At 43.3% G+C, this 20,695-nt stretch overlaps 1 protein-coding gene across 3 annotated transcripts in view; it reads right to left on the reverse strand.

The window, feature by feature from the left end:
- The window catches only part of HECW2 (HECT, C2 and WW domain containing E3 ubiquitin protein ligase 2), a 180,066-nt gene that overhangs the window by 101,832 nt on the left and 57,539 nt on the right, over positions 1-20,695 (reverse strand). For all 3 annotated transcript variants that reach the window (XM_032114226.1, XM_032114225.1, XM_032114227.1), the window contains exon 2: positions 6,748-7,088. In XM_032114226.1, the coding sequence (XP_031970117.1) occupies positions 6,748-7,039 (292 nt within the window). In that variant the 5' untranslated portion in view covers positions 7,040-7,088. The remainder of the gene's footprint in view (positions 1-6,747; positions 7,089-20,695) is intronic.

Below are 20,695 nucleotides of genomic sequence, written 5' to 3' on the forward strand. Positions count from 1 at the left end.
TAAATCTGTGCAGATGCAGGAGCCAAGAACTTCATAAAAAATGTACAGGAGGAATTCTAGCACTATACATAATATAAAACTAATCCATAATCTATTTCTCACATGAAAAAAGACCCCACAGATGAACTAATGCAACTCCTTTTTCAATCCAGTTATCACTGACTTGGAATAACTGTTTTTCCCAAACTGTTTTGAAAATACTGTATGGCATGTTGATTTGATTATACAAAACAGCACTGGAAATGTCTTTAAAAAAATTAAAACCAACCTCCTTCAAACAAATTAAAACACAAGCTAACACAAGGCAGTTTTACAGTAACAGGAATATTACAAATTCAGAGGTCTACACTGTTTTCCATTATCCAGTGTTTGTATTTGCCATCTTCCCATCTGCTAGAACAGTCACTTCAAAAAGGCAGGGTGGGGAGAACACCACTTTCTATCCAAAGGATTATAAATGTTGTCATGCCAAAACCTCTTGCAGTGGAAAGATACTGACAACACAGCTGAAAATGTCCTCCCAGCAGCTATGTTTGTCTAGTTTTCAGGTCAGGGATATCTCAAAAACTGAAAAAAATACAATTAACTGAAAAGTTTGGATGTTCTGGTGAGACTTAGAATTCTGCACAGCTTAAACTTATATATCATCCTATGAGATCCTAGATTTTGGGAGTTTTAGCAGGGAATGAATTACTTTCTACACAAATAAAATGTATATATTTTAATATAACGAGTGTGTCTTTCCAGGCATCTGCTGCATGCAATGAAAACACACAGAGAAAACACTTTCAATCCACCTCTTCTAATTTTTTGCAGTAAAAAAATGGTATTATGCTGTCCATACACTGATTTTTGAGAAAAGTTCACCAGCTCACAACTGAAGAGGAGAAAGTACCAAATTCCATGTTGGTAAAAAAGGAGCTTTGTATGTGGGTCAGGACCTAGGAAGAACTGAAAGAATAAAACTGGAATGCAGTATCTGGAGGGAAAGCTTCCTAAGACCCTTGGTTTATTATAAATTTTTTTTTAGACCACTGCAGCCTCACCACACATGATTTTAGGATACAATTCTTACATTAGACTGCCTTCACTTTTCATTATCCCACTCAAGAGGTGGCCTTTCCCTAAATATTACTAAGTCACCAGCAAATGAAATTATTAAGGCAGCTTTTTCTCCACACTCTGTGGCTGATGACATCCAGCACAATGCCAGCCTCCTGGAAGTCAAAGCCAGAGACTCTCATGGAGCCAACTGGGTAAAGACCGACTCTTCTACACAGAAATTCAAGCCTGTGGTTTGCAGACCTTAGCAGCAACCACAAATTAATAGTTTTATGCCTAGCAACTAGTCAATAGACATGAACAGTACTGCTCATATTTTAAAGTACAGAAAAGGAAAGAACAGAACAGAAAAAAAAAAAAAAAAAATCAAGTGAATAATCAGAATTTTCTGGAAGATAATAAAGATATTACTTTGTATGTTTTCTATAATGCAAACCAAATAAATCTTCCAGGAATAAAGTATCTTAGCATTTTATAATCTCTCTGTCTAATGTGAGCCACTATTTTAAGCGTACTAAAGGCAGTTTATGCAAAAGCTTTTTTCTTTTTAATCCTGTCTGACCTGAAAAGGCGAGGCTCCAAACTCCATTACCCTAGGAAGCTTAGTATAAACCCAGAGTCTATCTAAATTGCCCTATATAACTTCACATTTGGGGGGCGAGGGGGGGGGGTGTTTCTTTTCATTTTTGTTTGGTTTTATAATGCTATTTTGGATCTAGGTATAACAAAAAGCCAAGCAGCCTCTATAAGCAGCTGATGGAAACAAATACAATGACCTTTGATGGTCAGCATTTTAAATGTGCTAAGGATCTCTAGAATGAGGGCATGCATCTCATAAATAGGACTCTGTAAATTAGGACAAAAATAGGCCAACCTAGGCAATTTGGCCATGGGAGACAGTCTATTTTAGCCAGAAATAGGGTTTGCTTCTCTCTGCTGACTTTTTATTCTTTATTTTGTACTTCCTGGTTTTTTTAATATGAGACTTCATGACAACCCATAACACTCATCAAGATGCAACTTCCCTCAGCATTCCACAAGCAGTGGCAAGTCCACCTGCTCATCTTTTTGAGCAGTTCTCACTTTCCGAGGAAGTCCTGGAACCCTGTTGCTATAATAACACAGTAGCAAGAAAATTGGGATCTCATAGTTCCTTCAAACTGAATATCCATTTTTCTCCTTTGATTTCAACTGGGGCCAATATTTTGCACAACTTTACTCACTACAGGACTCCAGAGCTTGACCACTCTTGACACAGCAAGATGCAGATTCCTTGTAAATAGAGGAAATAAAAAACAACCTCCAACATATTAAATATTGCTTGTAACAACAATAATTTTTAAAACAGGCATATACAAAGCAAAAACTGAGTTGCTACTGAACAAGAAAACCTTATGGGTGGAAGAGGATGTCTGTTAAATTCTGTAGTCTTCTACAACTTCAAACGATGAAGGTTTTTAGTCTAAATCCTAATTAAAAATAGAGAATTTTTGAGAAGAGGATCTCTTCCTTCCTTTTCATTAGGACAGAAAGACTGAAAATTCAAAGTAAGCACAAGTGCAATATCTCTACTAAAAAGCCCCCTCTTCAAATTTCATCAAGCCTTGTCACTCCCCAAGTGACAATCCTCATTAACAGCCCTGAATAAAAAATGACAAGTACATTCTAGGCAGAGCTTAAAGCTGAATTCAAAATGATAAACCTGTATTTCAGATTTGACAATTTCACATTTCACACAACACTGCCCAATTTACCCAAAGAGAGCGAATAACATTTCTGCCTTGCACGCAGTCTCAGTGGGACTCCCCCCTGTGCTTTCACAGCTGTGGTATCTGCATTCCCACACATCTCGCCTCTGGAGATACAAAGCCGCTTTAACGAAACTTCATGGACAAGACTGTTCCAGAAGTGCCACTGACACTTTTAAAAGTTCAGCCAGTACAAATCCAGAAATAGCCAGGAAAAAGGATGTTTGCCTTCACAAAATACACTGTGTCCCTCACATACACTCTTCTTCTGGTAATCCTTAGGAATACACTGGGAAAGAACAAGAACATGTATACAGAGCAGTCTCTGCAAGAAAACGGGCCATGTTTTAACATACACACTGATGAAACAGAGGAAGATACAAGTAGGGTACAAGTGAGCAAACTCACATATATAACTAAAAACATTATTTAAAATACAAATTTATAGAAAATTTGAGCATGAATTTAGCTGCATAGGATTATTCAGTTAGGTTCAATTTCTTGCATTAAAAATGAAAGACCAAAAGTTTCTGTAGAGGACTATCCCATGAATTAATGCCTCATAAAATACAGTCTTTTCTACAAAGTATTTGTTCATTTATATCTTCCTTTCCTTTTTTAATAAAATAACAAGAAGTCTAAAAAAAAAATTCACATGCACTTAAAAAAAATTTAAAAATCAATCCTTCATAATAAGATGATTCTGTGATTCTCCCCTTGGGCTTTTCTCGTTTTAAAAAGGTAACATTTATTTTCATAACCATTTAGCAGGCCAAACATTTCACTGAAGTTGTACTGTTCTAGGAAAAGCTCCATCTACTCTTCCCTAGTGAAAGCAAATCAATCACCTGCAAAGCACCTAACAGCAGAGGCAGTGACTCTGATTGCTGACAGTCTTGTGACCAGCTGCACCAATCAATGTCTGGGGGTATGTGTACAGTGGGTTCTGGCCAGCCTGTTATAAAGAAACTTCTATTAAGAAGTTTGGTGGGATTCATAGTGAGCCACTGCAGTTCTAACCAAGCAGTAAAACCACACTCAGAAGCACAGAACTGCCTTCTCATTATAGAAAACTAATGAGAACATGCTAATTGAGTAAATTAATGAATGAAGAGGCAAGACCGCTTCCAGTGCTCCATTTTCAATTCCTTTTATAATGGATGTAATTATATGAAACTTAATTTGAGCTGAAAATGTACCTGCATTGCTTCAGACCTTTGCCAGATCTCTCTACAAATGCCTGAACTCAGAATGATGGTCATTTTAGAATGTTCATCTTCTCCTCACAGAATCAACAATCACTTTTTCCCTTCAAAACACCGATCTGTCTTTCATGACAATTAACTGCACAAGCAACATTAAATAAAAAAAAAAAAAGCCACCGGACTGTGCTTTTGGTGCTTTGGGGTTTTAAAATAACCCCAAAAATAATATTTGCCTCTTTCTGCTCCCAGCTCCTTGAAAAATGGTGCTTTACTTGAAGACATGGGGGAATACTGGAGGTACAGCAGCAAGCTGGCAGAGCCCCAGTGACGCCTTGTGTTAGTGACCACACACAATTCCCAGTGCCTTCAGGAGCCTGTGCCAGAGGGGAGACTTAAATGAAATAATTTTCATTTTAAACAAAGACCAGGATGGAGAACCTCAAGCAACTACATTAAATGTTAATAACATGTTTGAGAATGGAGCTTTTATTCTTAAAAATATTCACCAACTAGCATGCCTCTCCTGAGAAAATAAGTTCTTGCAAAGGAGTAAGTGGAAACTGGAGGTACTTCACAGCAATTATCACAAAGGACTGAAAATACTGGATTACACCTGTAGAATTTAACTTACCTTAACTGCGGCTATAAAAGTTATGCAAATTAAGAGGTTTTTTTAACACTTGAAAGAGTTGATCAAAAATCTTAACATCAAAGACAGACAGGCATGCCTATCAGACTATGTCCTTACCTCTGCTGTTAAAAAATGTGCAATTTTATCATTCAGAGTGATAAAACCACAAGTCTTAAAGGAAACACTGCTCAGATCTATTTTAAATCAGTAACAAAACTCACACCACCATTCATGGATTTCAAGTGGCAATGGAGACAAAAGCTTCTGGACCTTCCACCATTTAACAAGAAATCATTCACATACTCTGTATTACATGGTAGTATAAGGGGGGTTTAGGCCCAAGAAGACATAAATATGGGTGTTCCACAGGATTCTTACCCTGTGGTAACTTAATATTGTTTTATATTTTACAGACTAAACAGACTGAATGTAGAAATATTTTTAATCATAAAAATAAGATAAAAATCACTTTCAGCCTACAGTAAGAACCAATAAGAATGTTACAGAGTTGCTGCATTTTAGCTTACTGAATATCAATCCTGAAGTGCTGTGAACCATAAAAAAACAACAGGAAAGATTGTTAAGCCTTTATGCAGATGAAGTTCTCGATGTATTTAAATTAGAATGTTTAAGTTCATTTAGCAGGCTGTGCATTTTACAGCACAGATCACACTTTGATTGCTAATGCTGTTGGGAAGATCCATTTCTGTTTATTATGGAGACACTTCAGTTAGGTGGCTTAAAGGTTAGTGCATATCCACAGTTTGTTCCAGGAGAGACTGCAGCTTACACAGCAACTCCAATACAGCTTTTATAGCCAGGTATGCACTGGAACAACACAAGTCAATAATGTCCACTTTGTGGAACTACGATAATGTTGGAAAAAATACCAGACGAAAAGAAAGAGAACTAGAAACAGCATCTACACAGAATGTAACATTAAGTGATGCAGAGATGGAACATCTTGTGAAAAGGTGGCACAGCAAATATCTCTCAAAAATCCTACTGAGGCCAATTTCATTGCACTACACTTAGTCCCAGCACAGACAAATTTCCAGTGGTCAAAACTGTCTCCATCAGTTTGTGCTATCATGTTTCTGGCAGCTTGAACTGACCATTCTCTCTACATGAGTAATCAGGTTCAGAGAAGCAGCACAATTTTGCAACAAATGAACCCATCAGTCCCACTTAGTGAGCACTGGTTAAATTCAGTGCACTGGTTAAATTCAGTGCACGTGAAGGGATTCCTTGAGAAGGTGACTAAAGCCCATGTGCCACTCGAGGTACCCAGGTACCGGCTATGCTCCTTTCCTAGTGGGGGCATAAAGGCTGTCCTTTGGACAGCTCCAAACCACACATGCAGCAGGGACATTTGCATCCTTGATTAAACACAACACACAGGAAAATCACAACCCAGAGAGGTTACTGATGCTCTCAGCACCAACTGACCAACTGATCCACTCCTTTTGAGCCACATTATTTGCTAGTGCACACACAGCCCACAGGCCCTTGCATGCCAGCCTAGAGCTCTTTCCAGCTCCTGCCTATGAAATAGCCCGAACAGCACAAAGAAACCCACACAGAAGAATCTCTGGAGAGGATTTCCTTCTACATGAACTCCTCATAAACAGAAATTTTCGCTCCTTCAGAACTGATACTATTTCAGTTCTACAAAATCAAAGACTTATGTAAATGATAATGTAGCTTTTCACAAATGGTAAGTGGTTACTTGTCCAAGATAATGTATAAGCATTGGACTGTAAGCACATCGAGTTACATGATGAATATGGTACTTCAAATTTTCCAGTCTGTAAGCCAGCCACCAGCAAAGGTGGAAACAGGAAACTGTATGCTTAAGAATAATGCATTTCATCTTCTAGCAGGTCACTGTGGAACCAGATCTACATTAATTAGAATCATGTTTTTACATACTTCACTGCATGGAGAAAAGCAAAGAGGAATCCAAGGCAACTCTCTGCAGTCTTATCTCAGCTTTATCTGTAGATTAGTCCTGTAGTGTACCAGAACACGTCAGAAAATAAAATAGGAAGTGACAAAATAGCAAGAAACACACAAATATTACAACATAATTCTAACTTACCTATGTGATAAAGTCCTATCCAGTCAGTTGGATCTACTTCTTCCTTAATATCCCAGAAAATGATGAGGTTCTGAGACTGTCCCAAGGTGTATTCATACATGCTGGCTGTCAAACTAGACCTGCTATCCGAGGTCACTAAATCAGTGTCACTGTTGGCACGCTGCAAGTTCATATTCTCAGGCATGGTGCCCTGAGAGGCCAAGCTCTGCAGGTTCTCGGGGCTCAGGGTGTACCGGAGCTGTGGGTTGCGGCGGCGCACAAAGAGCAGATGTTCTCGGGCTGAGCTGGCCATCTCTTCTCCACTTTTGTCAATTCACGTAAAAAAGTTGTTGTTCAGAGATCTATCATGAAGAAGGAAAAAAGTAAGTTTAAAGTGAGACAAGAGGTGACTCAGTTATTAAACGGAGAAGTATTAGTGCAAAAATGTTCCCACAGAAGCCTAAAACAGACTGAGTACAATCTCTTTCTTCATTGCCCTACCAATGCAAAGAACTGAGTGTCTGTACATTTAAAAAACCCCATGATTCACATACAACAAAATGTTTTGTGGTGTATGTTAGCCATACACCACAAAATAACATTTATAAGCCAGAAAACAGCAGAAAGCAAATCATCCAATCTATGAAGCGAGAACAGCTGTAGTAACAAAGCTAATTTAAGTTTGGCCTTAAGAGTGAAATAGCCTTAAGAGCAAAGACACAATGAACTCATCTTCCACCGTAAAAATCACAGCACTACATGATGGATATGGTAGTTTCAACAATACTCTCTATGCCCTGTTTGATCAGCATGAGTAAAGTGATGCAGATAATGGTAAGGTTGGACATATTTCAGTAGAAATATGGTATCCCAGACTTATGCTACTATAAAAACATCTTGTAAGGATTTCATCTTATAAGGTAAAAGCATAGCTTCTGAGGTGCTCTATACCATACAAACACGTCAAACCATTGACTGAGGTACTTCAGACTATTGATATACATCCAACTAGTCAGTTCATCTGTGCAGTCAAATTGTTTTGTCCTTTTCCATCCATTAGAAAATAGAGGCCTTATAAATTCAACAGTCTTCCTCCAGCCTTGACAAGACACTTCCTTGAAGTGTCTTCCCTGAAAGGGTGATGCTAATATCATCACACCATACATTCACAAGCAGAACTTGCATTTCATTATCCACAGACTCTAAAAGTATTGTCATTTGAAAATAAGCCCTCACATTATTCACAACTTGAGATAAATCATCTCACAACTCATCTTCAATTTTCTTTTCAATAATAATTCAGTGCATGGACTACTCAAGTGTATCAAAAATACTTCTGCTATTTTTCAGTTTTTCTTAAATGGGAGATGTTTTGAAACACTAAGAACTAACAAAGGGGAAAAATAAGGTTCAACTTATCCAGTTGTGTGCAGTCCATCACACACTGTATGTGATTCAGCATCAAATAATGCAGAAAAGGAAGGAAACAAAAATCCAATTCAATAGTTCTGCATACATAGAAATGACATAGAAATGATCACATTTACTTCACAAAGCACATGACACAGTCTTTCCTGACATGAAGAATATTTTGGCTGCATACACATTTTATTTCCAGTGCTGGACATCAGCAGGGTTCACTACCTCCTCTCTGCCATGTTCCCGCACACTGCCTCTGACATCTGGGTCAGTGACAAAAGGGAAACTTTGGTAAAAAGGGCCTTTTCAAATGAGAGTTGGGGGAGTTAGTATCTTGTTTCTCTATGCAAAGTTTTATTCACTAGATCTGAAAATCCCAGAGAGCTTTGAGACCAGAAAGGTTAGTAAGAAAGGGTCACTACCTTCCCTACAAGCCAGTGAAACACATAGGGATCAGCCCTGTGATCTGAGGAACAACACACACTACATTTAAGTGTTAAATGTCACAGTGACAGAGTTGTACCCCCAAGTCAGGAGGTCCCAATTTTCTCCTGAGCCTGCCACCACAGCAAGCAGTTCATGCACCTGCCTGGGAACCACGTCCCTCAGCGCCAGGAGATCAGGCAACATTAATTAACAGATTGACAGAGAGTTATTAATTTTATTTTCTTCTGTCCCACAGCCACAGATTTATGTATTTTTGAACTGCTGTATGCAGTGTTTTTATGGCAGTAAATTCACTGCAAAATAAGTGTCCTGCAGGCGTACTACAAGTTAAAGACAAAGTTTTAATAGGAGGGGTGAAGAAATTTCCTTCAGCTGCAGAGCCTTACACTGTACCCAGGGCAGCACTGGCATTTGTTGGAACATACTGAAAATTTATATGTGGCAGATGGACAAACTCATCCATGATTAAGGATACATGAGAATTAACTTGTACTAGCAAGGACTATGCCACAGTTTGAGAGATGAAAATAGCCCGAGAAAATATTAACTGCTTTGCAACTGTCCATTTTCTTGAGTCCTAATGGCCATCATTCTGGTGAAACACATTAGTTTCTGAAAGTAAAGTAAACCACAAATCTAAATGCTGGGTAACTTGTCTGATCCTATTCATAATTCCAAGTGTGATGCAAACAAACCACATAAAGCAACTGAAATCAATATGCAGCCAGCGAGTTAAACTCACATGTAAATGAGATTCTACTGCAGGGAAAAAATACCTCCGAAAATTCAGGACTCATAAGCTTTTAGAGCATCGTCTAAATTCAGTAAAAGAGGTTGCAAAGGGGCCCTCATGTCAGATAGTACTCTGCTATGTAGTATCTCAGTGAGATTAATTAAGGATATTTGTAGAGAGAGAAATACGACACACATTGTAAAAGGGGAAAAGATGATTGCCATAAAACCCAAACCATAAGAAGTCATAGAAGGGCAAAACGAGCTACTACTTCAATTATTTCCAATCTAGAAAAGAAACAAAAACCTTACACAGTGCCTTCCTGCCTACAAAAGAAATGAGTTCATTGGGTTAACAATTCCTGATGTCTGTCACTAATAACATAAGTAGCAGAACACTAACACATACATCCTACCATAGACTGAAAATAAGAATTATCCTCCCACCTTCAACTCCTGCTAAGCATGACTGAAACAGCATTTGCACCCAGACTATGCTGTAAAGACAATGCCCAGGATTAGCTGTGTGCACCTGCCCTGCCATGAAGGTTCAGCTCATCAGGCTGAACGCAATCAGAGCAGTGGTATCACTGACTATCACACCAAGCTGGCCAGGCATAGTGTTTCATGAAGGCAAACTGAAATCTTCAACCTGAATTAAAAGCATAGGGAAATAGAGGCATCCAGGAAATCAGCAGATACTAACTTTAGCAAACTATTGCAGTTGAAAAGTGAAACCTGTACCAAAGCTGCTTATCCGTATCACAGCATTTTCTTCAGTACTTGAAAAGAAGCATAGAGAGAAAAAGAACTGATTTCCTCTTAATCTCTAAGTGGCCCAAGTTCAGGATTATTTCTATCTAAATATACTCCCCAATTACTAATCATAGAGGAACTAGAACTGGGAAACGGTTCCACTTAAAAAACAAAATACAGATAGGAAAAATCCTCTTGCCCAACCTTCACTAAAGGAGATTGAAAAGAAACATCAGACCATTTCACACAGTCAAATATTCAATAGTTTAAAAAAATGTATGAATCGAAGTCCAAGAGTTCCAGCACAGGAATAACCAAAAAAAATCCTACCCCACCACGCAAAAGAAACCAGCGTTCACATGCTGCCCTGTTTATCTTACTCCTAACAGTGATTCATTTCTTGTTTATGTAGTGCTCTTTGATGTGGCTTACGGGTGCTGCTCGCAGGCTCTTCCCGCAGCACTCCGAGTCAAGCAGCGGCGCAGGGCTGGCCCCGAGCGCATGACCCGGCCCCGGCGGACACGGCCTGTGCTCTGCGCGGGCGGCCCGGGGCGCTGCCGGGGAAGTGCTCATTGACCCACTGCACCAGGGCACTGCCGGGGAAGTGCTCATTGACCCACTGCACCGGGCACTGCCGGGGAAGTGCTCATTGACCACTGCACCGGGGCGCTACTGGGGAAGTGCTCATTGACCCACTGCACCGGGCACTGCCGGGGAAGTGCTCATTGACCCACTGCACGGGGCACTGCCGGGGAAGTGCTCATTGACCCACTGCACCTGGGCGCTGCCGGGGAAGTGCTCATTGACCCACTGCACCGGGCACTGCCGGGGAAGTGCTCATTGACCCACTGCACCTGGGCGCTGCTGGGGAAGTGCTCATTGACCCACTGCACCGGGCACTGCCGGGGAAGTGCTCATTGACCACTGCACCGGGCACTGCCGGAGAAGTGCTCATTGACCACTGCACCGGGGCACTGCCGGGGAAGTGCTCATTGACCCACTGCACCTGGGCGCTGCTGGGGAAGTGCTCATTGACCCACTGCACCGGGCACTGCCGGGGAAGTGCTCATTGACCCACTGCACGGGGCGCTGCTGGGGAAGTGCTCATTGACCCACTGCACCGGGCACTGCCGGGGAAGTGCTCATTGACCCACTGCACCTGGGCGCTGCTGGGGAAGTGCTCATTGACCCACTGCACCGGGCACTGCCGGGGAAGTGCTCATTGACCACTGCACCGGGCACTGCCGGGGAAGTTCTCATTAACCACTGCACCGGGGCACTGCCGGGGAAGTGCTCATTGACCCACTGCACCGGGCACTGCCGGGGAAGTGCTCATTAACCACTGCACGGGGCACTGCCGGGGAAGTGCTCATGGACCCACTGCACCGGGCACTGCCGGGGAAGTGCTCATTGACCCACTGCACCGGGCACTGCCGGGGAAGTGCTCATTGACCCACTGCACCTGGGCGCTGCTGGGGAAGTGCTCATTGACCCACTGCACCGGGCACTGCCGGGGAAGTGCTCATTGACCCACTGCACGGGGCGCTGCTGGGGAAGTGCTCATTGACCCACTGCACCGGGCACTGCCGGGGAAGTGCTCATTGACCCACTGCACGGGGCACTGCCGGGGAAGTGCTCATTGACCCACTGCACGGGGCACTGCCGGGGAAGTGCTCATTGACTCACTGCACGGGGCACTGCCGGGGAAGTGCTCATGGACCCACTGCACCGGGCACTGCCGGGGAAGTGCTCATTAACCACTGCACCGGGCACTGCCGGGGAAGTGCTCATTGACCCACTGCACCGGGCACTGCCGGGGAAGTGCTCATTGACCACTGCACCGGGCACTGCCGGGGAAGTTCTCATTGACCCACTGCACCGGGCACTGCCGGGGAAGTGCTCATTGACCCACTGCACGGGGCACTGCCGGGGAAGTGCTCATTGACCCACTGCACCGGAGCGCTGCCGGGGAAGTGCTCATTGACCCACTGCACCGGGCACTGCCGGGGAAGTGCTCATGGACCCACTGCACCGGGCACTGCCGGGGAAGTGCTCATTGACCCACTGCACCGGGCACTGCCGGGGAAGTGCTCATTGACCCACTGCACCTGGGCGCTGCCGGGGAAGTGCTCATTGACCCACTGCACCGGGCACTGCCGGGGAAGTGCTCATTGACCCACTGCACGGGGCGCTGCCGGGGAAGTGCTCATTGACCCACTGCACCGGGCACTGCCGGGGAAGTGCTCATTGACCCACTGCACGGGGCACTGCCGGGGAAGTGCTCATTGACTCACTGCACGGGGCACTGCCGGGGAAGTGCTCATGGACCCACTGCACCGGGGCACTGCTGGGGAAGTGCTCATTGACCACTGCACCAGGGCACTGCCGGGGAAGTGCTCATTGACCCACTGCACCAGGGCACTGCCGGGGAAGTGCTCATTGACCCACTGCACCGGGCACTGCCGGGGAAGTGCTCATTGACCCACTGCACCGGGCACTGCCGGGGAAGTGCTCATTAACCACTGCACCGGGCACTGCCGGGGAAGTGCTCATTGACCCACTGCACCGGGCACTGCCGGGGAAGTGCTCATTGACCCACTGCACGGGGCACTGCCGGGGAAGTGCTCATTGACCCACTGCACCTGGGCGCTGCTGGGGAAGTGCTCATTGATCCACTGCACCGGGCACTGCCGGGGAAGTGCTCATTGACCCACTGCACCGGGCACTGCCGGGGAAGTGCTCATTGACCACTGCACCAGGGCACTGCCGGGGAAGTTCTCATTGACCACTGCACCGGGCACTGCCGGGGAAGTGCTCATTGACCACTGCACCAGGGCACTGCCGGGGAAGTTCTCATTGACCCACTGCACGGGGCACTGCCGGGGAAGTGCTCATTGACTCACTGCACGGGGCACTGCCGGGGAAGTGCTCATTGACCCACTGCACCGGGCACTGCCGGGGAAGTTCTCATTGACTCACTGCACCGGGCACTGCCGGGGAAGTTCTCATTGACCCACTGCACCGGGGCGCTGCTGGGGAAGTTCTCATTGACTCACTGCACCGGGCACTGCCGGGGAAGTGCTCATTGACCACTGCACCAGGGCACTGCCGGGGAAGTTCTCATTGACCCACTGCACCGGGCACTGCCGGGGAAGTGCTCATTGACCACTGCACCTGGCACTGCCGGGGAAGTTCTCATTGACCCACTGCACCGGGGCGCTGCTGGGGAAGTTCTCATTGACCCACTGCACCGGGCACTGCCGGGGAAGTGCTCATTGACCCACTGCACCGGGCACTGCCGGGGAAGTGCTCATTGACCCACTGCACCGGGCACTGCCGGGGAAGTTCTCATTGACTCACTGCACCGGGCACTGCCGGGGAAGTTCTCATTGACCCACTGCACCGGGGCGCTGCTGGGGAAGTTCTCATTGACTCACTGCACCGGGCACTGCCGGGGAAGTGCTCATTGACCCACTGCACCAGGGCACTGCCGGGGAAGTTCTCATTGACCCACTGCACCGGGCACTGCCGGGGAAGTTCTCATTGACCACTGCACCTGGCACTGCCGGGGAAGTTCTCATTGACCCACTGCACCGGGGCGCTGCTGGGGAAGTTCTCATTGACCCACTGCACCGGGCACTGCCGGGGAAGTTCTCATTGACCCACTGCACCGGGGCGCTGCTGGGGAAGTTCTCATTGACCCACTGCACCGGGCACTGCCGGGGAAGTGCTCATTGACCCACTGCACCGGGCACTGCCTTCGGCCCCCGCGCTGCGGCACCGCAGAGGAGCGAGCCGAGGCCGGGGCACTGCACGGCGAGGGTCCCTGCCCTCGGGGAGTGCTCTGCTGTCTCTGCTGCGGAGCGACAGACGGGCAGCAAGAACTGTCCTGCCCAGCCGACACCCAAATGTCCCCCATTCGTGGGATCACTGAATCATTTAGGCGGAAAAAGACCTTTAACAACATCCAGTCCAACCATTAAGCTAACACTCAGAGGTTCACCACTGTCAATGTCTGACAACTCCTTTGCTGAAGAAATTTTCCCTAATATTCAAACCTCCCCAGGGGCCGCTTGAGGCCATTTCCTGTGGACCTTTTGCTTGTTACCTGGGAGAACAGACTGACGCCCAACAGCTTTGAGGTAGTTGTAGAGAGCCATAAGGTTCCCCTGAGCCTCTTTTTCTCCAGGCTAAACACCCCCTTCAACCGCTTCTCACAGGACCTTCACCAGCTCCCTTGTTCTCTTTCGGACACAATCAGATCATGCTTGGTATATCTCTCGAATGCCGCTCCCATGCTGAGGTAAGCAATCCCCATAATTATACTGGCTGAAGAACACATTAAGAATACAAAGAATAGAAAACATGCTGGTTTTCCAATTACACACTGTGTGACACTGCTTTGTTCAGTACAAAGATTCATAAATGCTGCAATATAAGGTTCAAATTGACCATCTGTCTGAGCTCAAAGTGGCTGAGAAAATGCTTTTTGAATAAATTCAGAATTTGGGAATCCTTCTCCGCACAGAACTCAAAACCAGCATATTTTCTGGGAGAAGGTAGGATTCCAGTCCCTACACTGGTTTCAGACGTGCTAGAAACTCTGGCAAAAGCAGAATGGTCAGAATTCACTGTCGGCTGCAAAACCTGCCTGTGCAGCTGGGTGATGGATAACCATCATTCACTCATGTGCTTCACCACTGCGCTTACCCTGCTTCAGCACATAAAGAGCTTTTATCTCCTCTAGAGCTGCTGTGCACCTCTGCCAGCAGGACAGATGGGCCCCTCCCAGTAAAACTCACCAGCCACTTACTCAGCTTGATCATCAGGAACCGATTTGGCCTGAGACAAAGGGATTAACTGGATAGCTCTTTAACTCAATAGCTTCCTTTCAGGCCTGTATTCTACTATTTCAGGTAGAAGATTTGGTCTATGAAAAATAAAATAAAAACACTCACAACAAAATAATAAAATCTGATAAAGCTGGCATCCTTTCTCTGCAGACAAAAATGAGAGAAAAGCTTCATCTTTCTGCCCAGATGTCCTTTTCTTGTTACTCCTGCTGGGATATTTCCAAGAATTTCTACTCATCAAGTTTTCTGCAATCCACATAATGGAATTTCTCTCAGAAGGTATTTCGCTGATTAGTAGGATTTTTCTCCATTAGCTAACATTCTATCAGATCCAAGTTAAGCTAACACATTTGGATGCTTCCTATTCAATCACCAAGATAAAGATGAATATAAAAGCTGTCACAGTATTCAAGAGCCAAGAAAAACCAGTTCTTTGGGATCTCTATTTTTCTCCACTGATTAACATGTAGAGGGTAATAAAGCCTTTTCACTTACATGGCCATGGCTATATCCTAAGTCTTTAGGATGATTTAGTTCATTAATTAATAATCTTGTATCGTGTCGTGGAAATTTAATTTTATTCCAGTAGATAATGAAATTCAATATTTCAAAAATATAACTACCATCATATTACGTAACTGACCAGTTCTGAGCATCAACAGCAGGCAGAAAGTGATGAGATCCTTCAGCTAAAATATAGTCATAACTGTTCAATATTGCTACCTAGAAGGCCTGAGTACTCATTAAGTCTGCATGTTTTAAATAATTACTTATGCAGGTGGATGATACAAACAAGTCCAGTGATGGCTATGTTGGAGGCAAAAAGTGATCATTCCAAACCTAGAGAATTTGTGATCTAATGAAAACCAAAAGAGAGATGTCATAAGCTTGAAAAATCAAATCATTACACTCTGACACCATTTTTCCTTTTAATTACAAGGATACTGAGGATATATCAGAAATATTAAAAGGGAAAGAAGAGCTCTCTCTTTTTTCACCCCAGTTATTCTATTTTGCACATTTGTCAGTAAGTTTGTATTCACTATTTTTCCTGAACAGGCAGTGCTGGATATTACTTTTATTTGGGGAGCCCTTGAAAGATACTAAAAATTATTGGAAGCTACCATCATAACTGACACAGGACTTAAATACAGCTGAAATACTTAAATGTTCTTTAATATCTCTCTTTTAAAATGAAATAAAAGTTGCTTTAATTCAGCTTTAAATTAATTGGATAGTAACTGTCTTGAAATATAAATTGTTTCCAGAAGCACAGAGACAAGTTAAATTCAGAAACATTATTCTTCTGCTGATCTGCTTACTTCCTTCTTCAACAAAGGTTCCAGAGACTTTCCAAGTCCCCCAGACTTTCATAATAGGACAATTAGTGGATACTCTTAGAAGCAGCTTAGCCTGAAGCAATGATGATATAAGAACATAAACTTGCCAGGTTCCAGAAACAAACCTATATGTGCATGATCTTTTAACCAGGTTTCCTTTTTAATCAAGAAAATTGCCAAGAAGGTCAACTTAAGCATCTTGAAAGACACAGCACTCCATAGATCTTCTCCCAAGAGAGATGTTTTGACTCTTCCATTCAAACTATCTCCACAGGAGTGCCAGACTCAATGACATGCCCCACGCTGGGCTGGCTGTGCCAGGTAGCTGGCCTCCCTAGGGGAAGAGGTAGAGGTCCTCCAAAAAATCATTCAGAGGAGCAAAACCACTCCCTCTCTTGATCTGTGGAGGAAGCTGCAGTAACTCAAGACTGAGCAAAAGAAGACAGAATTTTGTCGAGATGTCCTTGTTGCCCTGCTCTGAGCCATGCAGGGAGTAAACTGAGCTGAGAAAACTCTGCCTTCAGTCTGCTAACTCCTCCTCTGAACTCACTGCTGGGAAATCACAACTAGCAATTTCTGGAAACTGGACTCAGATGTTTTAAGGTAAAGCTAAAAATTACTGCACCGAAATTTGACACGAGTGCGGCTGTACAGGAGAGGGAGGAAGAAAGTAAAGAACATCCGTGTGCATCTCCAGTCTGCTTTGGACTCAAAGCTGGTGACTCAGCTCAGATGTTAAACATCAGCTCAGATTACAAAGCCACCATATAATTTAGACTGGCTGAAAATCTACCCTGAGGGAAAAAGCATACAATTCAGCATAAATATATACTTTAAGAAAACAGTCCATGCATTATTTGGCCAGAGAATAGCTCAGTTAATTCAGAGTGCAACAGAATATCTATTTTCAATAGATCTTCGTACAGTTCATTTGTGAGTCCCATACACTTTTGTATCTACCTGGAAACAAATGTCACTCTCCTATGACCTTAGCTGCTTGAGTAAGGCTTCCATCTTCTACCCAACAACAGCAACTTCCCGACACCAGGCAGAAGTTACTGCTCAACCCAGTTATGAAGGGTTGTGCATATTTCTGACAGGTCCACACACCCTGCCCAGTAGCCCACCAGGCACTGGGCTTTCAGTACAACATACTGCATTAATTATCAGGCAAAAGCTTCACCATGGAGCAAGCTGGTCCACAGCACACTGGCCACTGGTCAAAAGAGTGAAAGTTATAAATATGGGCCCAGAGAGTAGTGCACACATCCATACTCATATGCATAGCCTGGCATCCTACAGTTATACCAGTTTTAGAGGGTACTTACTGACATACTTTGTTGTCAATGAAGACAAATGTCCCATGTCCCTGCAATGCTGTCTCCACAGCTCAGGGGGAGTAAGGAAGCCCTAAAACATTTCGAGCTAACTCAGCCACATTAATTATGGAGAGGAACACTGAGAGCCTGGATAACCTGTGCAAAATTGTATGGAAGGGATAATGGAGGGTTCATCTAATCCCTTCTGCTGCAGCTGCCAGGCTGTGAGATCCAGCTGGCCTGCAGATGTATCTTAGTATTGCTCTGCAGACATACAGGAGGATGTCCATTGCCTAAAACTCATCCCTGTCCTTCACTGAAGTAATAATATAAGAACTACACATAAATTTAAGTTAAACACAGTAGATAGGCCCCTATCTTCTAGACTACTCATGTAAGAAACAAAACTTGACTGGAAACTGCAGAGCAATTTCACAGCCAACAGGCCATGTTCCATATGTATTATATGCCTGCCCTTACCTCCCTCCTGGTGTGGCAACTGCTTTAACCAAGTTCATTTATTTCAGTAATCTTACCTGTAGCACCAGCCCTCAGAGCAGAGTCCATAACTGAGGCAGAGACTCAAGGTACAGCCATGTAGCCATTAAACCCTGCATACTGTGAACTATGGCCTTGGATAATTCAGGATGCAATGGTACTACACATAAACTTTAAAACCAAATCCCTGCTGCCAGGCTTTGATCTTGAGTGTCCATGACACAGCTATATCTGCTGCTAGTTGCTGTTGATTGGTTGTCCTCAAGAGTTTCCCTTCAAGTACTGATGCAGCTGCTCTCAGTTTAGACTTTTGATGCCAGGTCACGCAATCATCTAAAATACAGTCCCCTTCAAGTGTCTATACTAGAAAGACAGACAATAATCTGTATGAGAAGCTACTTTGTCACAGGATGGGAAAATGAGAATTCAATTATTCTGTGAATAAACTATAATATATGCTTATACTTACATATGTGAAAGCCTGCAGGAACATATAAATGACGAAGAAAAAAAAAAAGAGTAACCCATTCAACTCTCTTGAAATCCCTCCTGTCTTTAGGACTTCCAGAACATCAGCAGCAACAGCCCAGAGTTACTCAATTATAAGTTTTCCCCCAAGACTTTTTCACAAGGGACAGTAAAGACCAAAATAAAGAACTTCTGAAGAACAGAAAAACTCAGCATTTGCCTGTTAGGGAAAGGAAATAAACACGTAACTAGAAGAAAGAGCACAATGCCAAAAAGCTTGACAAACAGAAAAGAAGTTTTCCTTTGAAAAAAGAAAGGAAATCTGCCAGGCCAAAAAAGCCACAATTCAAAAAGCCATTTATAAAATAATGCACTTGACAGAAGAAGCAGTACAATTATTTACTGCTTACTATGAGAGTAGTTCTGCAGTTTCATTACAAGGCTCTGCAACCTGTACCCAAGCAGAAACTATTGAATGAGTGTCACATCCATGAATGACAGCTATATTTTAGTGATACTTAACAGAGCCTGATTTAAGCATTTACATGGCAGTTATTAAAAGCTGGTGTATGTATATTGATATATGCAATAAACATTTCTATAAATTCATTTAAATTCAATTTTTAACTGGAAATCCATTCTATGCTGATGGAAATCCTTGGAATATACAATGAATATGAATGAACATTCATTGTTCTACCCATCCAAGCCCAAATCCAATACAATCATTCCCATTTTCCAGCCTGTACGAGCTCAATTTTCTACCACATAAAATTGATTTCACCCTCTGAAATGGTAGCAAAGCACCATAGACCAGGTACACCTCTCACGCTGAGAGAGTCCCTCGTTACCAGGGAACACAGGAATGCTGTTTCTCTCAAAGCAGCATATGCTTCAATTTGTGATGCTGTTTATTCAGTTTTGTCACAGAGGGGTATTATCAACTTGAAAAAAGGCATTTCTTTATGCAAAACATGTATCAACTGACTGCAAATTCAAGAATTCTGTAATTGAAACATGTTGGTAGACTAAAAGTAGTATAAGAAAGAGTGCCCACCAGTCCATAGCTAAGCAATTTCCCTGATTCTCCATTTTTTAAAGTTCCAGCCTGGTAAAACTGATCATAATGTGGGGGTGGAAGATGTTTAAAAAGGACTCAATTGGTCTCCTTAAAGAACAAAGTAAAATAAAAACAAAACCAACCCAAAGCTTTGTGTACCTAAGTCTTATAAATAAACTGTAGATACAATCAGTAGATGAGGAAAACAGGAAACAATTATTTTTAAGAACTGACAGATTTAGCTGGAGTGAATTTAACTGTCAGTATAAATGCAAATCTCCATCCTTCTGTCCCTTTTACCCTTTTGATATTTCAATTTTTTAGATCATTTTGCCAGTTATAATCTTCCCCCGCACCTTTGCCCCTGGTCCCCTCTCCCCCCCCCCCCCCCCCCAAAAAAAAAGTCTGCATTTCCATAAAGATTTAAGAAGACTCTTTGGCTGAAATAAAACATCAGAACATTTCTGCTTGCCTACAGTTTAATGGAGCTTTTTGAATGAATGAAACTCTACTAAGCAAACATCTACCAAAGGCATCCCTGACACTAAGAGGAGAAGACCTGATGGTCAGCCAGCTCAAAGGCAATGCCTTTTGCTTGCTGACTGTCCTGAGTAGGTCCTTAAGGAGGAGGCACCATTACCAAAAACATGTCAATACCATGTTTCGCATATATACCTTTTCTAGTTCAACTAAAGGTGTCCAGTGTATTAAGTTAGAAATATTGCAGAGAATCAAATAGCTATGAATGCAATCTTTGCAGAAACTACAAAGATTAAAAGCCCTAAAGATTCCCTCCTCCAGACAACACCTGCTATACATTCTTTAAATCATTTCCTTATAATCCACAGAAAAAGAGCCCAGAATAAGAAAAAACCCAAGTTGTTTGTCTGTATTAAACACAAAGAACTTCAGCCTAAATTAATCAAGGCAGAAAGTCAGCAGGGCTGTATATGAAGGTGTTGATGATAATCACCCTCTCTACTTACAGGATAAATCACTTTTAATACTAGAAACACTTCAGCTCTAAACCAAACCGGTTCTGCTGCTTAACAACAAGTTTTGTTTTTTACAAACCAC

This window comes from Corvus moneduloides, chromosome 7 (assembly GCF_009650955.1).
Source record: "Corvus moneduloides isolate bCorMon1 chromosome 7, bCorMon1.pri, whole genome shotgun sequence".
Taxonomy (NCBI): Eukaryota; Metazoa; Chordata; class Aves; order Passeriformes; family Corvidae; genus Corvus; species Corvus moneduloides.